This window comes from Patella vulgata, chromosome 2, assembly GCF_932274485.2.
Source record: "Patella vulgata chromosome 2, xgPatVulg1.2, whole genome shotgun sequence".
In the NCBI taxonomy this organism is placed as follows: Eukaryota; Metazoa; Mollusca; class Gastropoda; family Patellidae; genus Patella; species Patella vulgata.
In genome coordinates, this window is record NC_065880.2 from 2,088,499 (window position 1) to 2,110,472 (window position 21,974).

The following is a 21,974-nucleotide window of genomic DNA, read 5'->3' on the forward strand; positions in this document are numbered from 1 at the left end:
TTTTCTTAACTTCTCTACCTCTGATTTTTCTGTCCCAATAATATGTCCCAATCTTTATTCTGGTCAACAAATTGTACTATTTTAGAATATTTCAATTAATTGATGATACAATTTTCATCTTAACACACCTTATTTAAAAATTTTGAAAAATTCAACATAATGGTTTGAAACGTCTAACGTAAACCTTTTCAAATGAAACTTCGATTTAAAAATATTGTCGAACCCTCTGGACAAGTAAAATAGGATGTAATGGATAATTTACACAACAGGTAGGACACTTAAACATCTAGTACTTAGATAGAGATATTATTTATTTTCTGGAGCTTTCAAGCCAGCAAGAGTGTTATTGTCCCTTTAAATAAAAAACAATGAACAGTCGATGATACCCTTTGTTATCCACCCACTGTAAAAATTAGAATACCTAAACATAAAACAAAAATATTACCGTTATTTTCTTAAACTATAATTTCCTGAAAGGCTTTCGTGATCTATATAACGCCTGGTTAATATCATTAATCATATTTTAATCAATAGAGTTCAATCAGAACGGTATGTTTGATACAATAAAATATCTGCACTAAGACTAGTAATTATTTCCCTTTATTTCATGATGTAATGCGAGTTATACATAAACAATTTTTATCTTATTTCTCCGCTTTTCCTGCATGTTTTGGTTGACTTTTTGGTCTAAATAAGGGATCAAATTTGCAACATATTAGGAGTTATGGGAAATTCTGATGATACTAGAGCGGAGGTATAGGGTTGTAAAGTGTCTTTGTGCAGATTTGGCCACCAGTCAGCATCAAATCCTACTAGCAAAAACTCCAAACAATCCACGGCCTGTTGAGCAAAAAGCTACAGCCTGTGATGTTACCGCCTTTTAACATTGAAGTCAATGGGCAAATAATTGCTGTATATAAAGAATTGGACGCAGGCCATTATTGTTGTTGTTCTTGGTGTTTAACGTCCGCTTCCACCGAAGGTGATATCGCAGACAAGTCTTATTATACCATTTTTAATTTCCCCATCGACTTTAATGTTAATTATGGCCTCTTTGTCGGGCTCCAACTTTTCCCCAAATATTCGTTGGGTTGAATGCGCTTCACTACAGACAGAGAAACAAATATTCATGTCTTTGAACCAAAATTTGTATGAGTTTGACCACCACAGTTTTGAGATACACACTTGAAAAAGCATACTAAAAACACGTAACTATTTGCCGTGCATATCACCGTAACCAACCTGATAACCCTGTTATCCTTCCGCCTCTAAATCTTGAATATTTACCGAAACCTGGCAGAAAATGTTAATTCAAACCCTGATCGTGCATTCTAGACCAAATAATCAACAAAAATGGGCATGCAAAAGGGGAGAAAAGCGACAGAGAAACAAATAGTCATGTCTTTGCACCAAAATTTGTATGAGTTTGACCACCACAGTTTTGAGATACACACTTGAAAAAGCATACTAAAAACACGTAACTATTTGCCGTGCATATCACCGTAACCAACCTGATAACCCTGTTATCCTTCCGCCTCTAAATCTTGAATATTTACCGAAACCTGGGAGAAAATGTTAATTCAAACCCTGATCGTGCATTCTAGACCAAATAATCAACAAAAATGGGCATGCAAAAGGGGAGAAAAGAGACAGCTGTTCTTAGTGTTTTAACGTCCGCTTCCATCGAAGGTGAGACAGAGAGGGAATTGCTATAAATAGACGAACTATATCTGGTCCCGAGATGGTGAAATGTAATGGTGGTCTGCCTCCAATTGAAATTAAGAGTTATGTCCCTTTATAATGTTACATTATTGACGAAAGAGAATTAAACGTCCATCGAAAGCTAATTGTTTGTTAAAGAAGCCTATATCTACCATTCGTAATTTCTACGTTTCGCCCCTTCAAAACACGAAAGTAGAAAAGTCGAAAAGTAGGAGTTACGGCAAAATGTAAGGCGACAACGCGATATACAAGCCAATATCGACTCGAAAATAAGAAATTAAGAAATAACACACAGCGATAATAGCGCCCCTCGTTTTTTCCTAATTTCTTATTTTCGACTTCCATTTGGGCTTGTCGACTTTTGACTTTGTCATATTTTTGTATTTATTGATGTCAGTAAGAAGGCGCCAACATGCATACCATAATGCAACTCGAAAAGTAGAAATTAGGAAATAAACACACGCACTATTAGCGACCTATCATTTTGGCTTGCTGTCGTACTGGCGGCTTTTCGAGTTTCGCCTCGGAAGTGGTTGTAGTTTCAATTTTCCAGGTCTCATTTGAATACATGCAATCAGGGCTCCCATTGGCTTTCATTTTTTTTCTCGCAAAAATGGATAATAATTTTTATTTAAAAAAATTATACATATTTTATCTCCACCGACTGCAATATTTTACCTGCAAAAAATGTACGATAACCCCCCCCCCCCCACAAACTTACAACAATTTAATTTCTTATGCAGGCCTATTATAAAACAAGTTTCCCGTACCGGTATATATATACAACATACATGGGGGGGGGGGGGGTCTAGTGGTTTAACGCGTGCGCGTGAAATCACTAGATCTGTCATTGATTCAAGAGGCGTGGTTTCGATCTCCCTCTCTCTCTCTCTCTCTCTCATCGCCATTTTTTAAAATAAAATTACACCATGTTAGTCTCTGAATATTCAGTGTAATGAAATGAAATGGGGTTTAACGTCCTACTGTTCTGCTCCAAACTGGGTTAATGAAAACGGGCATACGCCATACAGTGTGCTATGAGGGAAATTTTGCCCGGACAGCGGCACTACGGCCTACTCTTATATCGAATTCCAACTGTCAAGAGACCGTTTACGTGCACACGCCAATGTGTACACGGTGCCTCGGTTTTTCTTCCAATCCGAACGACTAGACGGCTGTCTTTGTCAGGCCTTCCGTCCTGCATCACTGACAAGAGAGAACCACGCCGGAAAATTTGGATGAATTTTCTCGGTCAATGCAGGGATCGAACACGCGACCTCCAGACTAGAGAGCCAGCGTCTTGTGACCCCCCCCCCCCGTCTCTGAATAACTCTCTCTCTCTCTCTCTCTCTCTCTCCTCTCTCTCTCTCTCTCCCTCTCTCTCTCTCTCTCTCTCTCCCTCTCGCTCTGAATCCTGATAGAAACTTCTATTTCATTTGTAAGACATGCTTACAACCACATTCGCTGCTCTCTTTAGAAAATTTTGGCGGCGGTGCTGTCGCTATTCGACTCGTTCTTACGTTTCCTACCCATGGTGATAATACAATTTGAACTAAAATTAATAATAATATCCAATCGGGAAAATCTGTACAGTAAATGAAATTCAATCATCAATGCACGTATTCAAATGTGACCTTGAAAGTAGAGACATCAACTTCCAACGCGAAACGTCTACAGTACGGCAGCAAGCCAAAATGATAGATCGCAATAGCGCGATGTGTTTATATCCTACTTCCTACTTTTTGAGTTGCATTATGGCTTGGTATGCCCGTTGGTATGCCCGTTGGTATGCCCGTTGGCGCCTTCTTACTGGCATCAATAAATACAAAGACGGTACACAAGCAAGTCAATAATAAGAAATCAGGAAAAAAACGAGAGGCGCTATTTGTTACATAGCGACAGATGTTATAGACGCTTCGTGCCATCTTGACGCGTGAAATATCAACCTTTCCGCTATCGACACCCCTGATGGTCCTGCTGGCATTCATTAGTCATTATGTAACATCAACTTGTGACTGGAGTGTTTTATTTAACTTCCCTTGTCTGATAAGCAAACTGTACTGGATGTTAAATCTGATATGATACAGTAGCCAGATGTCTAATAAGATCCTTTGTCTTGAAGGGTTTATAAACCCAGAATCGAAACGACATCGGCAGAAGAGGCCAGACGAGGCTGTCTAGAAGTTAACTTGGGACCAGGAAGGTCTCGAGTTAAGACCGGACAACGGCCATGTAAGTTAGTGTGGAGTTGGTTCTCTCTGACACAAGTTAATTAAGGAGTCTTAAGTTTTGTATATGTTAGAAGAAGAGTAAAAGTATCATATGAAGTTAAACCAGTGTTGTCATCCAGAACCTGATTCTCTCACATATTATCGCACTGTATTATTTCTTAATTTCCTATTTTCGAGTCGATTCTGGCTTGTATAGCGCGCTGTCGCCTCACATCTTGTCGTAACTTTCACTTTTCGACTATCGTGTTTTGCAGGGACGAAAAGTAGAAATTATAAATGGCAGTTTATAGGCTTCCATAGATTGCGATATTACTTAAAGAACTACAGCTATAGATATCAATACTTACTACACGATACAGTCATTGCTAACAGTTAATTAAATAGAGAGACTAAACACGATTTAATCGTCATTTGACTGGTTGGTGCAATAAGTTACATTATCTTTACATGATATCATAACTACACAGGTTGCAGTATGTAGGACACCGGTGATAAGCAGTGCACTGTACAGGTGTGGAGTTTTATAATGATACTATGTATTACACTGTCTGTCAGACGGTATATATATATATATATATATATATATATAGCATAGCTTTCAGAGGATTTTAATGTCAGTTTGTATTAATATGCCTGTTAGACGTTATATATCATATCATATCTTACCTCTAATCCTATATACGTCAGGGGGATCACGTGGCTAAGTGGGTAAGACGCTAGCTCGCTAGCCTGGAGGTCGGGTGTTCGATCCCTGCATTGGCCGAGAAAGTTCATCCAGATTTTCCGGCGTGGTTCTCCCTTGCCAGTGATGCAGGACGGAGGGGCTGACAAGGAAAGCTGTCTAGTCGTTCGGATGGGACGAAAAACCGAGGTCCCGTGTACACATTGGCATGCACGTAAAAGATCCCTTGGCAGTTGGAATTCGATATAAGAGGTTTCAAAAGTTCAGTCTTAAGGGAGCAAGAAATAGGGTTTAACCTCCACTCGACACAAACTAGGTCATTTCGTGACTAACACATGGTTAATTTTTATTTCAATAATTCACTCGCCTGTAGGTGTCTTTAGCTGTGGGAGGAAACCGGAGGACCAGGACCGTACTCCTTGTCACATACAACCGGGAAATCTAAACCATGCCAGTAAATGAAATGAAATGAAATGGAGTTTAACGTCCTACTGTTCTGCTCCTAAACTGGACTAATGAAGACGGGCATACGCCATACAGTGTGCTATGGGGGAAATTTTACCCGGGCAGCGGCACTATGGCCTACACTTATATCGAATTCCAACTGCCAAGGTATCTTTTACGTGCATCACTGACAAGGGGAAGCCACGCCGGTAAATCTGGATGAACTTTCTCGGCCAATGCAGTGATCAAACACCCGACCTCCGGGCTAGCGAGCCAGCGTCTATCCAACATCCCCTTTAGTCTTGTCTTAAGAGATTCCTTAAAAGATGAAATGTGCAAAATGATTCTGCTGAAATGATAAAACTGCCATGATAGAAGATCGTGACTTATTGGGTAGCCTCGGTGAGTCATTAACCCAGAGGTACCGAAATTGACCCTGGTGTTAGCCAAGTATCTTATCCTCCAGTCTGGTGCAGGAACTAGAGGTGGGGCATTATCCCAAAAGGGTTGAAACAGAATAATATGTAAATTCATCTTTAATCGATCAACAAAAATTTAAAAAAACTCCCACAAAGCACTTGTTAAACCTGACCACAAAGCACCTGTTAAACCTAGCCAATTGATGGTTGAAGACCAGGCGATAAAGTGGGTGGTGGGAGGATGTTTATTCTATTTGTCGAAAGATAATGGCTAAATACACAAAGGTTAATGATTGGAAAAAAGTGCAGTGTTGATTTAGTTTCAATTTCAAAGATAAATTGCTCTAAAACTATAAACATTGGCTCAAGGCTACCACCACTTAGTTGATTCCTTTTAAAAATTTTAACGATAAACACTTTTGATGCCTCTGTGTATTTTCGTATAATGATATTCGATAATTATATAATTCGAGTAGATAATCACGTTGTTGAAGACAAGAGCAGGAATAAAAACCGATTATAAACACGGCATTATGAAATTCATATTAAATAAATCGATTTACAATATACATTTAGGGCAAATTGACATAACATTGGCCAATGATGTTTAGTGCCATCTTGGATCCTTGAACAAGGAGTTTGAGCTTTAGGGTAAACAGTTCCAACTAACAACCGCAAGACCAACCATCAACGTCCCGCGCCCTGATATGGTTTGATAGGTACCGAAATAAACAATATCTGTGTTAATTTTGGACCCAAAACTGGACCCCGGTCGCTACCCATCTTGGTTATCTTCTTGTTCTTCTCTTTCTTATGGCAGAGCTTTGAAAAAAAGAGAGCCACTGTGGTTCAGTGGGTAGGATGAACATAGGGAGCTATGGTGGATCAGTGAGTAAGACCTTGGCTCATTAGTCTGGAGGTTTCTGGTTCTATCCATGCGTTGGTCAAGAATGTTCATCGGGATTTTGCAACGTGGTTCCACCTGTCAGTGTCAGTGAAGAAAGACATTTGACAACTTATAGTCGTTTGGATGGGACGAACTAACGCGATCCAGTGTACACGGGGTTACAGTTGGAATTCGAAATAAGAGTAGGTCGCAGCGCCGCTGTCTAGGCAAACCTCTTTTGACAATGGCGCGTCGATTGAAGTACGTCGATGTTTGATATTACATAACATTTCCAAGATGGCCACGATGCCATTGTGGTTGGTTCTTTATGCATAAGGAATTTGTTAATCAGCAAATATTATACTTGTAACACTAAGGATGATAAATATACATTGAACTCACAATGATACATAATACTGGTGTTTGTTTTCATGATCTGAATTCAGTTTACAAACTACTGCTACTACCGTAGGTACACTGTCAAAACACGACAAGTGGTATGCTCAGTTCATAACGATATCGTGAATGCTTTATGTGATTACGTACCAAACTTAACTATAATTAGGCAACACCGGCAATAAAGAGAGAGAAATGGGGTTTAACGTCCACTCGACACAAACTAGGTCATTTCGGGACTAAAGCACTGGGGATAATGACGACATTTTATGACTATAGTGCGTGGAAGAACGGCTTATTATGAAAGCGCCAAACATACTATACGCCTTGGCCAGAGGCCTTTTAGATCTTGAGGCCACAGGTTTTAGCCAGGCCAATAGGGAAATCTTGCATCTTGAGGTCCTGGGTTTCAGCCTGCCAGGTCTATCCTAGATCTTAAGGTATTGGACTTCAGTCTTCCAGGTTTACAGGTAATCCCTTGATCTTTTCGTGCTAGGTTTCAGTCTGACAGGTCTGTAGGTAAATATTTGATCTTAAACATGCCAAGTATATAGATGAATCTTTGGTCGTAAGACCCTAGGTTTCAGCATGCCAAGTCTATAGGTAAATCCGGCACTGATATCTCACTAGCTAAATAATTTAATACACGAGTGACAAATATACAATTGTAGGACACTCGGCAAACTTCGACAGATTCCGATACCCTACAAGTAGCCTCGGCTGACACTCGGTAAACCTAGACAGATTCCGGTACCCTACAAGTAGCCTCGGCTGACACTCGGTAAACCTCGACAGATTCCGGTACCCTACAACTAGCCTCGGCTGTATGACGGTGATATCTACCAACACCCATATAATTGCGAAGCGGCGATCCCTTTAGAGAGAATCGTCTTCATTAGCCCAGGTTAGGAGCAGAACAGTAGGACGTTAAACCCCATTTCATTTCATTTCTTTGTAGAGAAGGTACTAAAATTGGCATCGTTCGAAGAGAGTGCATGGTTTTCATTACAAAGTTGTCCTTTATTTAAAGAAAATCGGATAAACTTTTTATGATAAACACTCTTTACAGACGTCTTCATGGGCGCCGCCATTTGTAATCCAGGAACTTGAAAATAGTTCCAGTGGAGGGAATTCGTTATACAGCGGAGGATAGATGCATGGTCCTGTAGTCTGCTGAGGTTTGTCGAATGAATTGTAGGATTAATTGTGGATTAAAGCAGTAATATGTCTATGTATACCAGAATAATTTGTCGTCGTCAATCAATTTTTAATCATAGGCTACTAATTGTTGATTATGTATATTACTTTAGAAATTCCAACAGTTTAAGCTCTGGTATTTAGTGCAATATCCTCCAATTTAAAGCAGTAAATTTAAGTCTATATAAACCAGAATTTTTTTCCGACACAGATCATCTTCTAACCATATTAATATTAACTTAGAAATTTTAACAATTAAACTGCCGTAACAACTTTAAACAGGCCCTTATTGGAGGTTTGTGAGAGAGAGAGACTAACATATTGTTCAGTTAAATGTCAATAATTCGCTTGCGGGGAAACCGGGGAGAGAGAGAGAGGGAGAGAGAGAGTGAGAGAGTGGAATAGGTTTAACGTCCACTCGACACAAACTAGGGTCTTTCGGGAGGAAACCGGATGACCCGTAGAAAACCCATGAGGTTGGACAGGCGACCATACTCCCTTGTCATTTACAACCGGGGAATCGAAACCACGCCACTTGACTTAATGACAGACCGTATGATACAGCGCACACGCGCTAACCATTCGGCCACGTTGTAGTTGGTGGTTGTTTCTGATACATTAATAACAATATTGTTTTTTTTAAGGAACACTAGCACATCAACCCTAAAACAAGAAATATAAAACTCAGAGATACACCCAAACCGTTATTTTGTAATGTATGTCTCAGCAGTGCCCCCCCCCCCTCGTCCAATCCGACCCAATTAAAAATGATTTGTTGATTTTATCTCCAACATCGTAGAGGCCCAATTGTAACGTATGCTTCTTCGGTTATACCTCCTGAAACGATAGAAATAAATAGGTAGGGTTAGATTTGTCATCCCGTTTCAGAAAGTGTACGTAGAGTGATATACATATTCATTTGGGGGTTTAGACTATGGGATTGTGTCACGGACATCCGTAGGGTTTGTCCTTGTTCACATGGATAGATTGTATGCTGACTGTTCGACGTATACAATCGTAACAACGATAGTGACAATGTTCGATTATCGCTGATTTGGTTGGTTTCAGCTTGAGATTGACCTTAACTTGTCCGGGTTAGGGTAAGGAATGGTGCTTTAAAAAAAACCCCAAAAAACAACGTGTGCCTGGTTGTACGGAAGGTTTACCGTTGTATATATTGGTGTACGAAGAAGGCGTGCTTACACGTTTTATACCACCTGATATCATTTCACATAGCTAACAATCTTATAGACCATCTGATATCACTTACTATAGCTAACAATCTTATAGACCATCTGATAACACTTCACATTTGAGAAGTTCAAATAGCTAACAAGCTTACATATAGACCACCTGGGCCACCAGATACCACTAATTCCTATTTGGCGAGTTCACATAGTATTTTTGTTTATACTTTAAATAACTATTTACTGCACAGTTTAGTAAAAAAAAACAATATTATCTGTGGCGGACCCCTAAGGGGGGCCTCGACCAAGACCCCTTAGTAACAACATACGGAATTCACTTATTGTTCTCTTTCTTTGTAAATTTGAACTTTTGTTGGCTTGGTTGATTTAGATGATGAAATTGAAAGTTATCTTCAGGTACAGATATGTACCACAAATGACTATTGATTCCCCCGAACCCCTAACCAAATATCCATTGATCCCCCCGAACCCCTAACCAAATATCCCACTAATAAACATTGTGTTAATTGTCATGCATTTCTTTCTTCTCATAGATGAAACAATAATTTACAGCTGTTTAATCGTATACCAATATCGATCTATTCACCTTTTTGATCTTACATAAATATCGATCTATCGACCTTTTATCGTATACCTGTGCTCATTACGTAAATATACACTGATTACCCTTCAACTGAACTGACGATAAAAGAAACACGTGTATTAAGATTGATCGCTACCCCAGGACAAAAAGATAATACCCTTCATTAATTCTTTGTTGTATATTGTATTTTTAGAAAACGATATTTTTTGAAAAAACAAAACAATTCAAAGTATCAATTTATTGCTATTGAACGCCATTTTTAAATCTTCCTCAAAAGTACATATAGATTCGGTTGTTTGGTCTCTAAGAATATTGCCGGTTTGAGTCGGGCACGAGGTATTTAGTCGTATGGTCTAAAAATCAACGCAAGTCTCACTGAACAGAGGCTTCAATTAGCCAAGGAGTTTCACGTAAAACGTAACTTCAATTCATAACTAGCATAACTCATATTCACGTATCGTCATAAACTCCTATTTAGTATCGTCATCTCATAAGCGGGATCCATGTAAAATTATTTTAATATAACTCCTATTCATGCAGGCTATTGCTATTTTAACATAACTCATATTGTCACAAAGCCGGATCCATGCAACTGAAACATAACGCCTATTTACGTAACGTCATTGTAACACAACACCTATTCACGTAACGTCATTTTAACATAACGCCTATTTACGTAACGTCATTTTAAAATAACACTTAATATTCACGTAACGTCATTTTAACACAAGACCTATTCACGTAACGTCATTTTAACATAATACCTATTCATGTAATGTCATTTTAACATAACATCTATTCACTTAATATCATTTTAACATAACACCTATTCTTGCTAGCCAAATCAATGTAAGGTTATTTTAGCATAACTTCTATCCATATAACGCCAGTCCACGCTAAACGTAAGTAAAGCGGTCCAGATTGAGACAATTTAAGTAAATTCGTGTCAAAGCTAACCACGTTAACTTAGTTTATTAAAGTCAATACAAGTATTGGAAATCTTTAAACAAATTTAATGCATGTAATTGGCCGTCTTGTAAAGAAAGGCAACATGAAGCCAGGTCTTGTAAAAATAATCCACATAAAGCCAATTCATATAAACCTAAATAATTTCATATACAAATTTGACAGGGTAAATTAAAATATTGAAAAAAATATATTATTACCTGTATCTCCGGCTACAAAAGCTTTCATCGGCAAGTCATCTCGGCTGGTTATAACTCCAGCGTCTTCCCGCCAATTTGCATCATTAATGTCACAATTGCATTTGAAACTTGTGTCAGTGCATGAATTCGTCAAGTGACAGGCACACGCGTTTGGGATTGTTCCATCGCCAGCAAGATAAGTAACGATTGCATCATTACGTGTTACCCAACCGGTGTAACCGTCGATTTCAGCATGATGACATTCGTATTTAACAAACTGTTCACAATAATCGGAGTTCTGGATTAGAGCTAGAATATGGTCTAAAGATGGACTGTAATTAAGATCTAATCTGTAGGAATAAGCGGGATCATAGCCATCCACGAATGTTCTGTTCATACCATCATGATCTGAAACGTCAAAGATAAGATTAGGATACACGCCTTTTATAACATAATAAAGATCAAAACTTGTGTAGAATCCGCGTCCAACAGAAATATGAAAACAACGGATCGATACGGAAGTGTTCTTCACTAGATAAATATTATAGTCGATAAACAAAAGAGACACTAACACTGTTTTCATAGTGTCTATTTTTATCTACTATAATAAAGATCTTTAGGAATGGGCGTTCTAGGGTCATCCAAGAATGTTCCAGCGACATTATGATTTGATTTGTTGGGGGTCAGTATTCGACCCCTGCGTTGCCAGAGAAAATTCATCGGGAACTCCCGGAGTGTAGGACGGTGGGCAATACAAGGGAGAGTGTATTGTCTTGCGATCTCCCGTGTACACACCGGCGTGCACTTAAAACAACGCTTAACAGTTAAACTACGAGTAGGACGTAGAGCCGCTGTACGGGCAAAATGTCTCTCAAAACACACTGTATATCGTATGCCCGCCTTCATTAGCCCAATATTGATGCAGGACAGTGGGACGTCAAACCCCGTTTTATTTTATTTTATTTTATTTAAATCAGTAGTGAGGTAAGCTCTACACAAGTTTAGTTTGGAATGATAACGCGGGGTGGTGTTGTTTACTGAATTTTACTGAGTGGACGGAACAATACACAATCAAGATTATCTCAAAATCGACGTCATCTATTGCTCTTAAAGTTTGAAAGAAGCCATGAATACTTCCATCCCACGAAACAAATTCCAATGTAATCGAATTATTTTATTTTTGACCTAGGGCAGAGACCATTTTAGATTGTAACAATCTACCTGGGATCGATGGTACAATATATTGTACTACTCGGAGCCGTATATAATATTGAGAGAGTAATGAAATGAAATGAAATGGCGTTTAACGTCCTACTGTACTGACCCTACAGGGCTAATAAAGACAGGCATATGAAGAGGGTTTTGCCCGGACAGCGGCGCTATGGCCTACTCTTATTTCGAATACTGTCAAGGGTTGTTTTACGTCCCATCCGAATGACTATACGTTGTCCCTTGCCAGGCCTCCATCTTACACCACTGACAAGGGGGAACAACGCCGGAAATAACGGTTTTAGATGTACCTGACACAATGGCCGAATGGTGAACGCGTGGGCGTTGTATCATAAGGTCTGCCAATGAGTTAATTGGCGTGGTTTCGATTTCCCGGTTGTACGTGACAAAGAGTAGGTTTTCACCGGGTCCTCCGGATTGCTCCCACTGCTAAAGACCCCTACGTGCGGGGGGTTTTCCTTGTCAGTGATGCAAAGCGGATCATGACAAGAACAGCTGTCTAGTTGTTCGGATGGGACGAAAAAACCGAGGTCCCATGTATACATTGCCGTGCACGTAAAAGATCCCTTGGCAGTTTGGAATTCGATTAAGAGTAGGCTATGGTGCCGCTGCCCGAGCAAACTTTCCCTTAAAGCACACTGTATGACGTATGCCCGTCTTCATTAGCCCAGCTGGAGCAGTAGGACGTTAAATCCCATTTCACTTTTATTTATATGGCCCCGGACCTACCTATTACAGTTACTGCATCGTCACAATTTACTTCAATTTTTGATAATAAACCTGAGCCATCGACATCGACGTAAACTATTTTCGTGGCCGTTAGTAGATTATTAGCAAAAGCATCGGCACAATCTTTGATTGAAACTGGAACAAAAAAGAAAACATTTACATTATAAAATTAGATATTCTACGAGGGGAAATACTACTCTCACAACACCACGACAGTCTGTGCTTTTTATATTGTCGAGGCGGCTGTGAAGTACTTGCAATGGCATGTACCGAAGCCTGATTTTCCTAGCATCTTTGCCAGACCCTTTATCCTCACAGTACAACAAAAACACCTTCAACCGTTTTTACTTCCAAGGGACACAATTCCACTAAATGTAGTTGAACCATGACGAATCGAAACTCACAATTTGATCTGTGTGTACCAATACCATTTCTACGGTACTTGTTTCAGATTAAAGTCGGTGATCATCAATTGAGGGGTTGTCAATCCCTTTGAAACTATTGTTGCAACAGTTAAATTCCTAATATGAGTATCAGCCCAATATGGTCTCATCCCAGTTGGTATATACCAAGGTATCACTGTAAAATTAATATCATTTACTTATGCTAGGTTTATACTGTCGCACGATGCATTACCATCAGATCGCTCTAATGAGTTCATTATCTCGTACGTGCAGATACGTTCGGGTACGTTTCGATACGATTGCTACGACAGACCTCAATATATGATAAGACATGATAGGATCATCACGATTACTCTACGATTTAAACCACGATTTCAATCTTAGCGCTCGCTTATCGTGGTCGTGAGAACCTAGCAAACAGCTAACTTCTGTAAATGAAAATGTTTCTCTTAGTTAAAATTGGAATTATTATAGACTGTAGTCATAAAGTAGGCGTTGTGTCACTAAGGTGTTAAAATCGTTACAACTAAATAATACACACCACACTATTGGCCATGTTTGTGTATTCAATAGTGATGGGTGTTATAAATAGTCACACATTTACACCAAGAGTGAAATCTTCTACAGCTAATTACACACCTGCTAATTAATGAATACTCTCTTTATATAGAGAGAGAGAAGTGGGGTTTAACGTCCACTCGACACAAACTAGGTCATTTCGGGACTAACATATGTTTTTAATTTTATTTCAATAATTCGCTTGCGCGTAGGGGTCTTTAGCAGTGGGAGGAAACCTGAGGACCCGGAGAAAACCCACGAGGTTGGACTGGCTACCCTACTCCTTGTCACGTAAAACCGGGGATTCGAAACCACGCCAGTCGACTCTATGACAGACTTTATGATACAGCGCGCGCACGCTAACCATTCAGCCATCCAACCCCCCACTCTCTTTATATATAAAACATTAGTTGATCAGAATGATCACATGTGTTATTTAATAACAGGTTCATAGCCACTTTAAAATGTTGAAGCGTTACACTGACGGGAGCCACAGTGGCTAAGTGGGTGGGACGCTAGCTCGCTAGTCTGGAGGTCGCGTGTTCAATCCCTGCATTGGCTGAGAAAGTTCACCTGATTTTCCGACGTGGTTTTCCCTTCAGCTGTCTAGTCGCGTTCGGATGGGACGATAAAACGAGGTCCTGTGTATACTTAGCGTGCTCTTAAAAGATCCCTTGGCCGTTGGAATTCGATATAAGAGTAGGCCATAGTGCAGCTGCATGGGCAAAATTTCCCTCATTAGCCCAGTCAGAGCAGAATAGTAGGACGTTAAACCCCATTTCATTTCATTTTCTTTTCGTTTCAGTCTGACATTTCGAATGATATTTCTTAAACTAGAATAATAAAAGTGCTCTCTTAACCATGTGATTAAAAACAGATGTGACGTACGAGATAAAAACAAATCCAATTACTTATTAAGTGGTTTTGTAGACATAAGTTTTATTCATAGCCTTCATATGCCTCCTTTGTATCTTTTGACAATGATAGAAGGTGCCAGCGAATCAAAATGGTCAACAATCATCTTTATTATACGCGGCTTTTGTTCCCGAAGTTCTTTTTTTTATCACGTGAATCATAATTATGGAAATAATTGCCACCATATTGTATGTTTATCATGGGTAATTATTGCTAATCGTTTCTTATAACCTATAAGTGGATATCCATTCAGAACGATTGACGCATCGAAACAAACAAAATATAACCAAGGAAAAAACCAATAATCTATCAAGTTTGCCAATTATAGAGCATTAAGTGTTTTCATTTGATCCATGAGAGTAATGGAGGGAGGGGGAGAAGGGAGATATGTGGTTTTACGCCCACTTGACACAAACTAGGTCATTTCGGGACTAATACACGGTTCAACTTTATTTCAATATTTCGCTTGCGCGTAGGGATCTTTAGCAGTGATAGGAAAACGGAGGACCCGGAGAAAACCCAAGCGGTTGGACAGGCCACCCTACTCCTTGTCACGTACAACCGTGTTCCAAAGGAGGAAATAGGTCTATCCTACGTTACATTAAAAAAAACCAACAAATGCAGGTTAATGCAGCATATGGGGTTAACATCCTACGTTTCTATAACAACCAAGATAAGGAAGACGGTAGACGCCGTGCAGTCTGCTAGGAGGAACAATTCGTCCGGATAGCGGTGCTTCGGCCTATAACATTGAATTTAAACTTTCAATGCGTACACAGAATATGGATTTTAAGTACCACCGGAACGACTAAAAACTTTGTTGCCCAACGCCTGGCGCTTACCCTAGACTTATTGGTTAGCCATTCAGCGTCTTACCCACTCAGCCGCCTGATTTAACGAGACTGCTATAATGAATACAAATCTCTAGAGATAGTCTGACGAGGAGATTGTCCTTTATACTACTCAATTGATCTCAAACTTATATAGGCCTATTAATTACATGTACTTATCTCATCCGTGTGCTATTAAATAATTCATCCATGAATACTGCGTGGAACAAAGGCATAACGAACAGCAATATAAGAAACAAAATATTCTTCAGAATCAATAGGGATGTGGGCATACACCATGAACAATACTATGAGTTTAATTTGACTCTGATAACGAAGCTACGGTCTACTGCTATTTTAATGTTTATCTGCTTGGAAATCGTTAACATACTACAACTGGAATACATTGGACCCCAGCTTTTCGTTCTATATTTACGATAACACACTTTTCAGTGTCCGACCCGACATGCTGCCTCGCCCATAATGGAAACCAGTTAACAGAATCCCGAGGAACGTACTCGACCAACGCTGGGATCGATCCCTTATTGTTTGTGATTTTAAGAAACAGACATACTTAAATTAAACACACATCAAAATATAAGTTATGAAAACATCAGTTTACATAAACCACTGTTATCTTCTATAATCTTCATCGTTATGTCAATACAATATTCAATATTATTCAATAATCGTCATATATTTTTCACACAAGACATCGTGACCCCCTCCCCCCCCCCCTCAAAAGAACCATCCACCAGTCGAGCTCGTAATTGTCATATATTCTACGCACCAGACATCGTGACCCCCCCCCCCCCCCGAAAAAAAACATCCACCAGTCGAGCGTGTAATTGGTAGTTGAAATATAGCTAGCCGAACGTGGACACGTAAGCAATCGCCTTTTTTGTTCTATAAATTGAAAACAAGTATGGCGACAGTTTTTAATCTAATTATTTCTGTAGTTTTATAATCGGAGTTTAGCTTTAACTTACATGATTGGATTGATAATTATTAATAATCTCCATTTAATTAAGATTGCTCAGTTGTATGGTGTAAAGACAAACTAATGATCTTCTCTACTATTAAGAATGCTTTTAGGTCCAATCACTTTTTGTATTAAAAATAAACATTGATCATGATTCTTCCAATATGTAAACCATTTACCTTAGATTTTTTTTTATTATTATAAATTATATTGTCTTGAAAAAATATGAATGATCTATATTAGAAATAATACACTGGCCCAATATATAATACAAGAAAAAAGATATTAATATTCTAAATATTATCACGCGCGAATTTGTTTTCGTGGAGCAGATTAGACAAGCGTGGGGTGAAAGACAGAGACAGAGAGAGAGAGAGAGAGAGAGAGAGAGAGGGGAGAGGAAGAGAGATAGAGAGTTTAACGTCCACTCGACACAAACTAGGTTATTTCGGGACTAACATATGGTTCAATTTTATTTCAATAATTGGCTTGCGCGTTGGGAACTTTAGCAGTGGGAGGAAACCAGAGGTCCCGGTCGGAGTAAACCAACGAGGTTGGACAGGCGACCTTACTCCTTGTCTCGTACAAGCGGGAAATCAAACCCACACACTGACTCAATGACAGAGCTTATAATGCAACGTGCATGCGTTATTCATTCGGACATCCAGTACACGGTTAGGGTGAGTTTTACGTGAAACGATCCAGCAATTGAACGAAAAGACATACTGAATCATTTAGAAGTACTAATGTCATCAATATATCCCCTGACCTCTAACTTTGAAAGATTCGAGTTGCGTTTTTCATACCAAAAGGCATTCCCTTTTCTTGAAAAGGACTATTTGAGTGTGCCAAAACTTGGCTACATTTCTATCACTTTAAGTTAATGTAAACTGGCAATACCCCACCTGAATCATTAATCGCGTGATAACAGCATTAGCAACATATCGGGCTTTGGTTATAACCACGGTGATCTCCAATCACTAAATGTAACTTTATGTCTCAGGTAATTTAATTTAAGATGATTAGGTCTGATTGTATCGATTAGGCAAATCAACCAATGTGAAACATCCGCAGAAAAACATGTCGAATCACACATAATTGTTTAAATGTTTTTTGTTTCAGGAAGTGGTCCCACGCAACCGATAATTACCCTAAACAGATTCGTGAAATGCTGGAGTGGAATAAATATGCATGATAGGAATTTTCTATATCCTGTCTGGCATGACATGACATCATGAACTAAACTGATGTTCGTCCACTTTAGATTTAACAGTGCTATCACTATTTTGACTTAGCCGTATTATAAATTTGTTAAATGGCCCGTCTTCATTAGCCCAGTCGGGTCAGTATAGTAGGACATTAAACTCTATCCATTTTATTTCATTTCGTGTTATATATGGGTGGCGTCAAGGTGGCTAAGTAAGTAAGACACTGGCTCGCTAGTCTGGAGGTCAGGTTTTCAATCTCGGCATTGGCCGAGAAAGTTCATCCAGATATTTCGGTGTGGTTCCCCCTTGTCAGTGGTCAAGGTGGCTAAGTAGGTAAGACACTGGCTCGCTAGCCTTGAGGTCGGGTGTTCGATCCCGGCATTGGCCGAGAAAGTTCATCCAGATATTTCGGTATGGTCCCCCTTTGTCAGTGGTGCAGCACGGACGGCATGAAAAGGGCAGCTGTCTAGTCTTTCGAATGGGACGAAAAACAGAGGTCCCGTGTACACATTGGCGAGCTCGTAAAAGTTCCCTTGACAGTTGGAATTCGATATAAGAGTAGGCCGCAGTGCCGCTGTCTGGGCAAAATTGCATTCATAGCACATTGTATGCATATGCTCATCTTCATTAGCCCAGTTCGGAGCAGAACAGTAGGACGTTAAACCCCATTTATCTGGCCCCGATTCACAAAGCATTCTCAGACTTAAGTAAAGAATTTGCTCAAAATTCTTTGCCTTATTTTAACTAAAATATAGCCGTTTATAAAATTTGTGTTGTCTTAATGTATCAAATACACCAATAAGAAACTGTGGGCAAAATTTTGTGTTTCTGGATCAAAGATATTTGTCATAAACAGTGATTGAAAGTTGTGTAAATTCGTAACTTAAGTCTGAGAATGCTTTGTGAACCCGGGGCCTGGCCTTTGGCTACTTTTAGTGGAAATTAAATCATAGTCACTTAATGTGTTGACTTTGTGTTCGTTTAAACTGTTGTTCTAATATCAACGCGATGGTTATCAATGTCACCATTAACTGCTTTAGAATCCATCCATCCAATAAATATTATTTTTCTCTGAAAAATTCTAAGGGTGTGTTTGTTTGATCATTAACTTTGTTTGAGTTTCAAAATTTCTGTTTAGACGCCCCTGGCAACATGAGCATCAGCATTAAGAATTGCATGGGTTATATCATAATTAGATCCCAAAGGGACTTCGGTGAAAATATTTTATGAGTTTTACTTATTAATACACATTGTAATATTTATCAAATCAATTTCCTTAGAATTACGATTAACTTCTATTTTTTGTTGCAATTCTGATTGTTTAAACTGATGTTGAAATTCTAATTCCATTAATTTCCTCATCAATTAAATCTAATGTATCTTTGGTAAATATATTTTCATAAACTATGGTTTCAAGTACTGAATATTTTTTATACATTGGTTTAATTGAACTTTGAAATTAACAGGTGATGATGCACGCGTTAACCATTCGGCCAACCACACCATTTCTAAAGCAACTAAATTAATTAGAAGTGTGCATTTTTTGCCAGATATTTAATTTTATTCTATAAGTACATGCCAATACAATCAAAAATCATTGAATACAGCCATTGAATAACCTGTGGTTGTATTCAATGGCTTGAAAACGTACCTATTTTGTCCAGAAAGACGTCACTTTCAGAATTACGCCAAACTGTAATGGCGTCACCACTAGGCAACCACAATTTTTATAAAAAAGAAAAAAAAGGCGTAACCTGTGATGAATTTTTAAGTTTGTTGGTGATTATTTTTTGGGGGGTGATAATCTGGATAGGACAGTGTATTTTGAGATTTGCATGTAGTTATAGGATAAAAACAGAACTCAATGACCATTGAATACCGGGGGTGGATGGCTGAATGGTTAGCGTGCGCGCGCTGTATCATAAAGTCTGTCATTGAGTCGACTGGCGTGGTTTCGAATCCCCGGTCGTACGTGACAAGGAATAGGGTCGCCTGTCCAACCTCGTGGGTTTTCTCCGGGTCCTCCGGTTTCCTCCCACTGCTAAAGACCCCTATGCGCAAGCGAATTATTGAAATAAAATTAAACCATATGTTAGTCACGAAATGACCTAGTTTGTGTCGAGTGGACGTTAAACCCCATTTCTCTCTCTCTCCCCATTGAATACCGATGAGATGAGATGGGTATGAATGTTGTTGGGAAAAAATTACGTCACAAATATTTGACGTCAAATATTTCGCAAATCTGTTATCGCTCATTGCTACAGCCTCCGTATTTCGTTACATTGTTCTTACCTTCCTGACAAACAAAATACGACCAGGTTCCATTTGGAAAACAATTTGCAGGTGCTGAAGATCCATACAAACATGGTGACTGGATAACATCTCCTATTAACCACAAATTCTTGCTTAAAAAGACGGTCCGATTAACGGCTGTTACGTTTGGTACGCCAACACAGCCAAGCACAACACATTCTACGTCATTAAAATCGTTGACGTCACATCGACTGTTATCTGGACACTCGTGATTAAAACATGCCCCCGCCAAATTCAACTTTGGCCAATTTTCGGACGCGCTGAAAACAGAATTGTTATCCGTGATATACGAACTGTTGTCATTATCCATTAAATGACAGACAAAAGACTGGGTATTAAAATTGACCGATTTGCATAGACTGAACTGAAGGCATTTGGTCATACACTGAACTAATCCTAGGTCTTGAAATTGCCAAATTGGCGATCCAGCAATTTTAACATTTTGTTTAACATCATTTTGAAATATAGCCACATTGGCGCACATCTGACTCCGCACACTCGCGAACTGTAGAACGACGTATATGCAAAACGCACCATACATGTTTCAAGTTCCAAGTTCCATAAGATAATAAGCGAGAAGTTGAACGTGATTTGACGTATTATTAATTCATGGCCGCTGGGATACATAACCAATACTGGTCTCTAATGGATAAAACAGTTCAACATCGATGTTCTTAAGGTTGGTTTACGTCATTATTGGACTGATCCATCTCATGTTTTAAAGATACCGCTCCTAACTTCACAAAAGCTTTACTGATTCGGTTTACATTAGGGACTGGTCCATATCATGTTTTAAAGGTACCGCTCCTATTGATTCAGAGAGAGGGAGAGAGAGAGGGAGAGAGAGAGGGGGAGAGAGGGAGAGATTAACGTCCCATCGGCACAAACTAGGTCATTTCGGGACTGACATATGTTTTGATTTTTTTATTTCAATAATTCGCTTGCGTGTAGGGGTCTTTATCAGTGGGAGAAAACCGGATATCGCGAAGAAAACCTACGAGATTGGACAGGCGATCCCACACTTTTTCACGCGCTAACCATTCGGCCATTCAACCACCTTCAATGATTAAATGAAAAGACCTGAAACGGGGTTTCGCGTCCTCCTGTTCCGCATTAAATGGACTAATGAAGATGATCATACGCCCTGCAGTGTGATATGATGGAAATTTTGCTAAGACAGGGGCGCTACGGCCTACTCTTTTTTCTAATCCTTACAGTCCAGGGTCCTTTTACGTGGGCGCCAATGTTTACACGTGGCCTCCCATTCTCTTAGACAGAGTTGTCTTCCCTTGAAGTTCACTTGTTTATCTTTATCATGACGTAGACTAATCCTTGTTATTCAGCATTGACAATGAAATACATACTTACCCGGGTTTGTTCACTGACATATGTCTGGAACCATCGGTCTGGTTTTGTTGATTCGTTACGGGTCTTAAACTCTGGTATATCTTTAATAATTCAACAACTAATGTGATACACATTTCTGGTTGATCAGCCACCATGACGCTATTTCAAGAGAAAAATTTGTTTAAACGTTAATAGTAAGGATTCTGGTTGATCAGCGAGCGTGACATCCTTTCAATGAAAAGATTGACTTTGTAACTTCATTAAATAGAATCCACATTGGATATCTATTATATATGGGTAATAAATATCCTCTACAATTACCCACAAATAATGTCTGTATTGTCTTAAGGGAGCTAACCCTAGTTCAAGGATGTGAAAATACAGTAAAATAAATTCTTCACTGACTGGGCTAATAAAAACGGTCATACGCCATGCAAAGTTCGATCAATGACACTTTTTGGGGACTACTTTTATTTCGAATTTCAACTGTTAATGATGCACGTCAACATGTACACCAGGTTTCGATTTTTCTTCCCATTCAAAAA

General features: G+C 39.1%; 1 protein-coding gene across 1 annotated transcript; it reads right to left on the minus strand.

The window, feature by feature from the left end:
* Window positions 1-6,800: 6,800 nt before the first annotated feature.
* LOC130010834 (contactin-associated protein like 5-3-like) lies at window positions 6,801-20,632 on the minus strand. Its single transcript, XM_056098923.1, has 4 exons — window positions 20,062-20,632; window positions 12,873-13,007; window positions 10,935-11,321; window positions 6,801-8,814 (listed from the first exon to the last, which is right to left on the minus strand). Exons 1-4 carry the CDS (start codon window positions 20,621-20,623, stop codon window positions 8,759-8,761), a joined length of 1,140 nt encoding a protein of 379 aa, XP_055954898.1. The 5' UTR covers window positions 20,624-20,632; the 3' UTR covers window positions 6,801-8,758.
* Window positions 20,633-21,974: the final 1,342 nt, after the last annotated feature.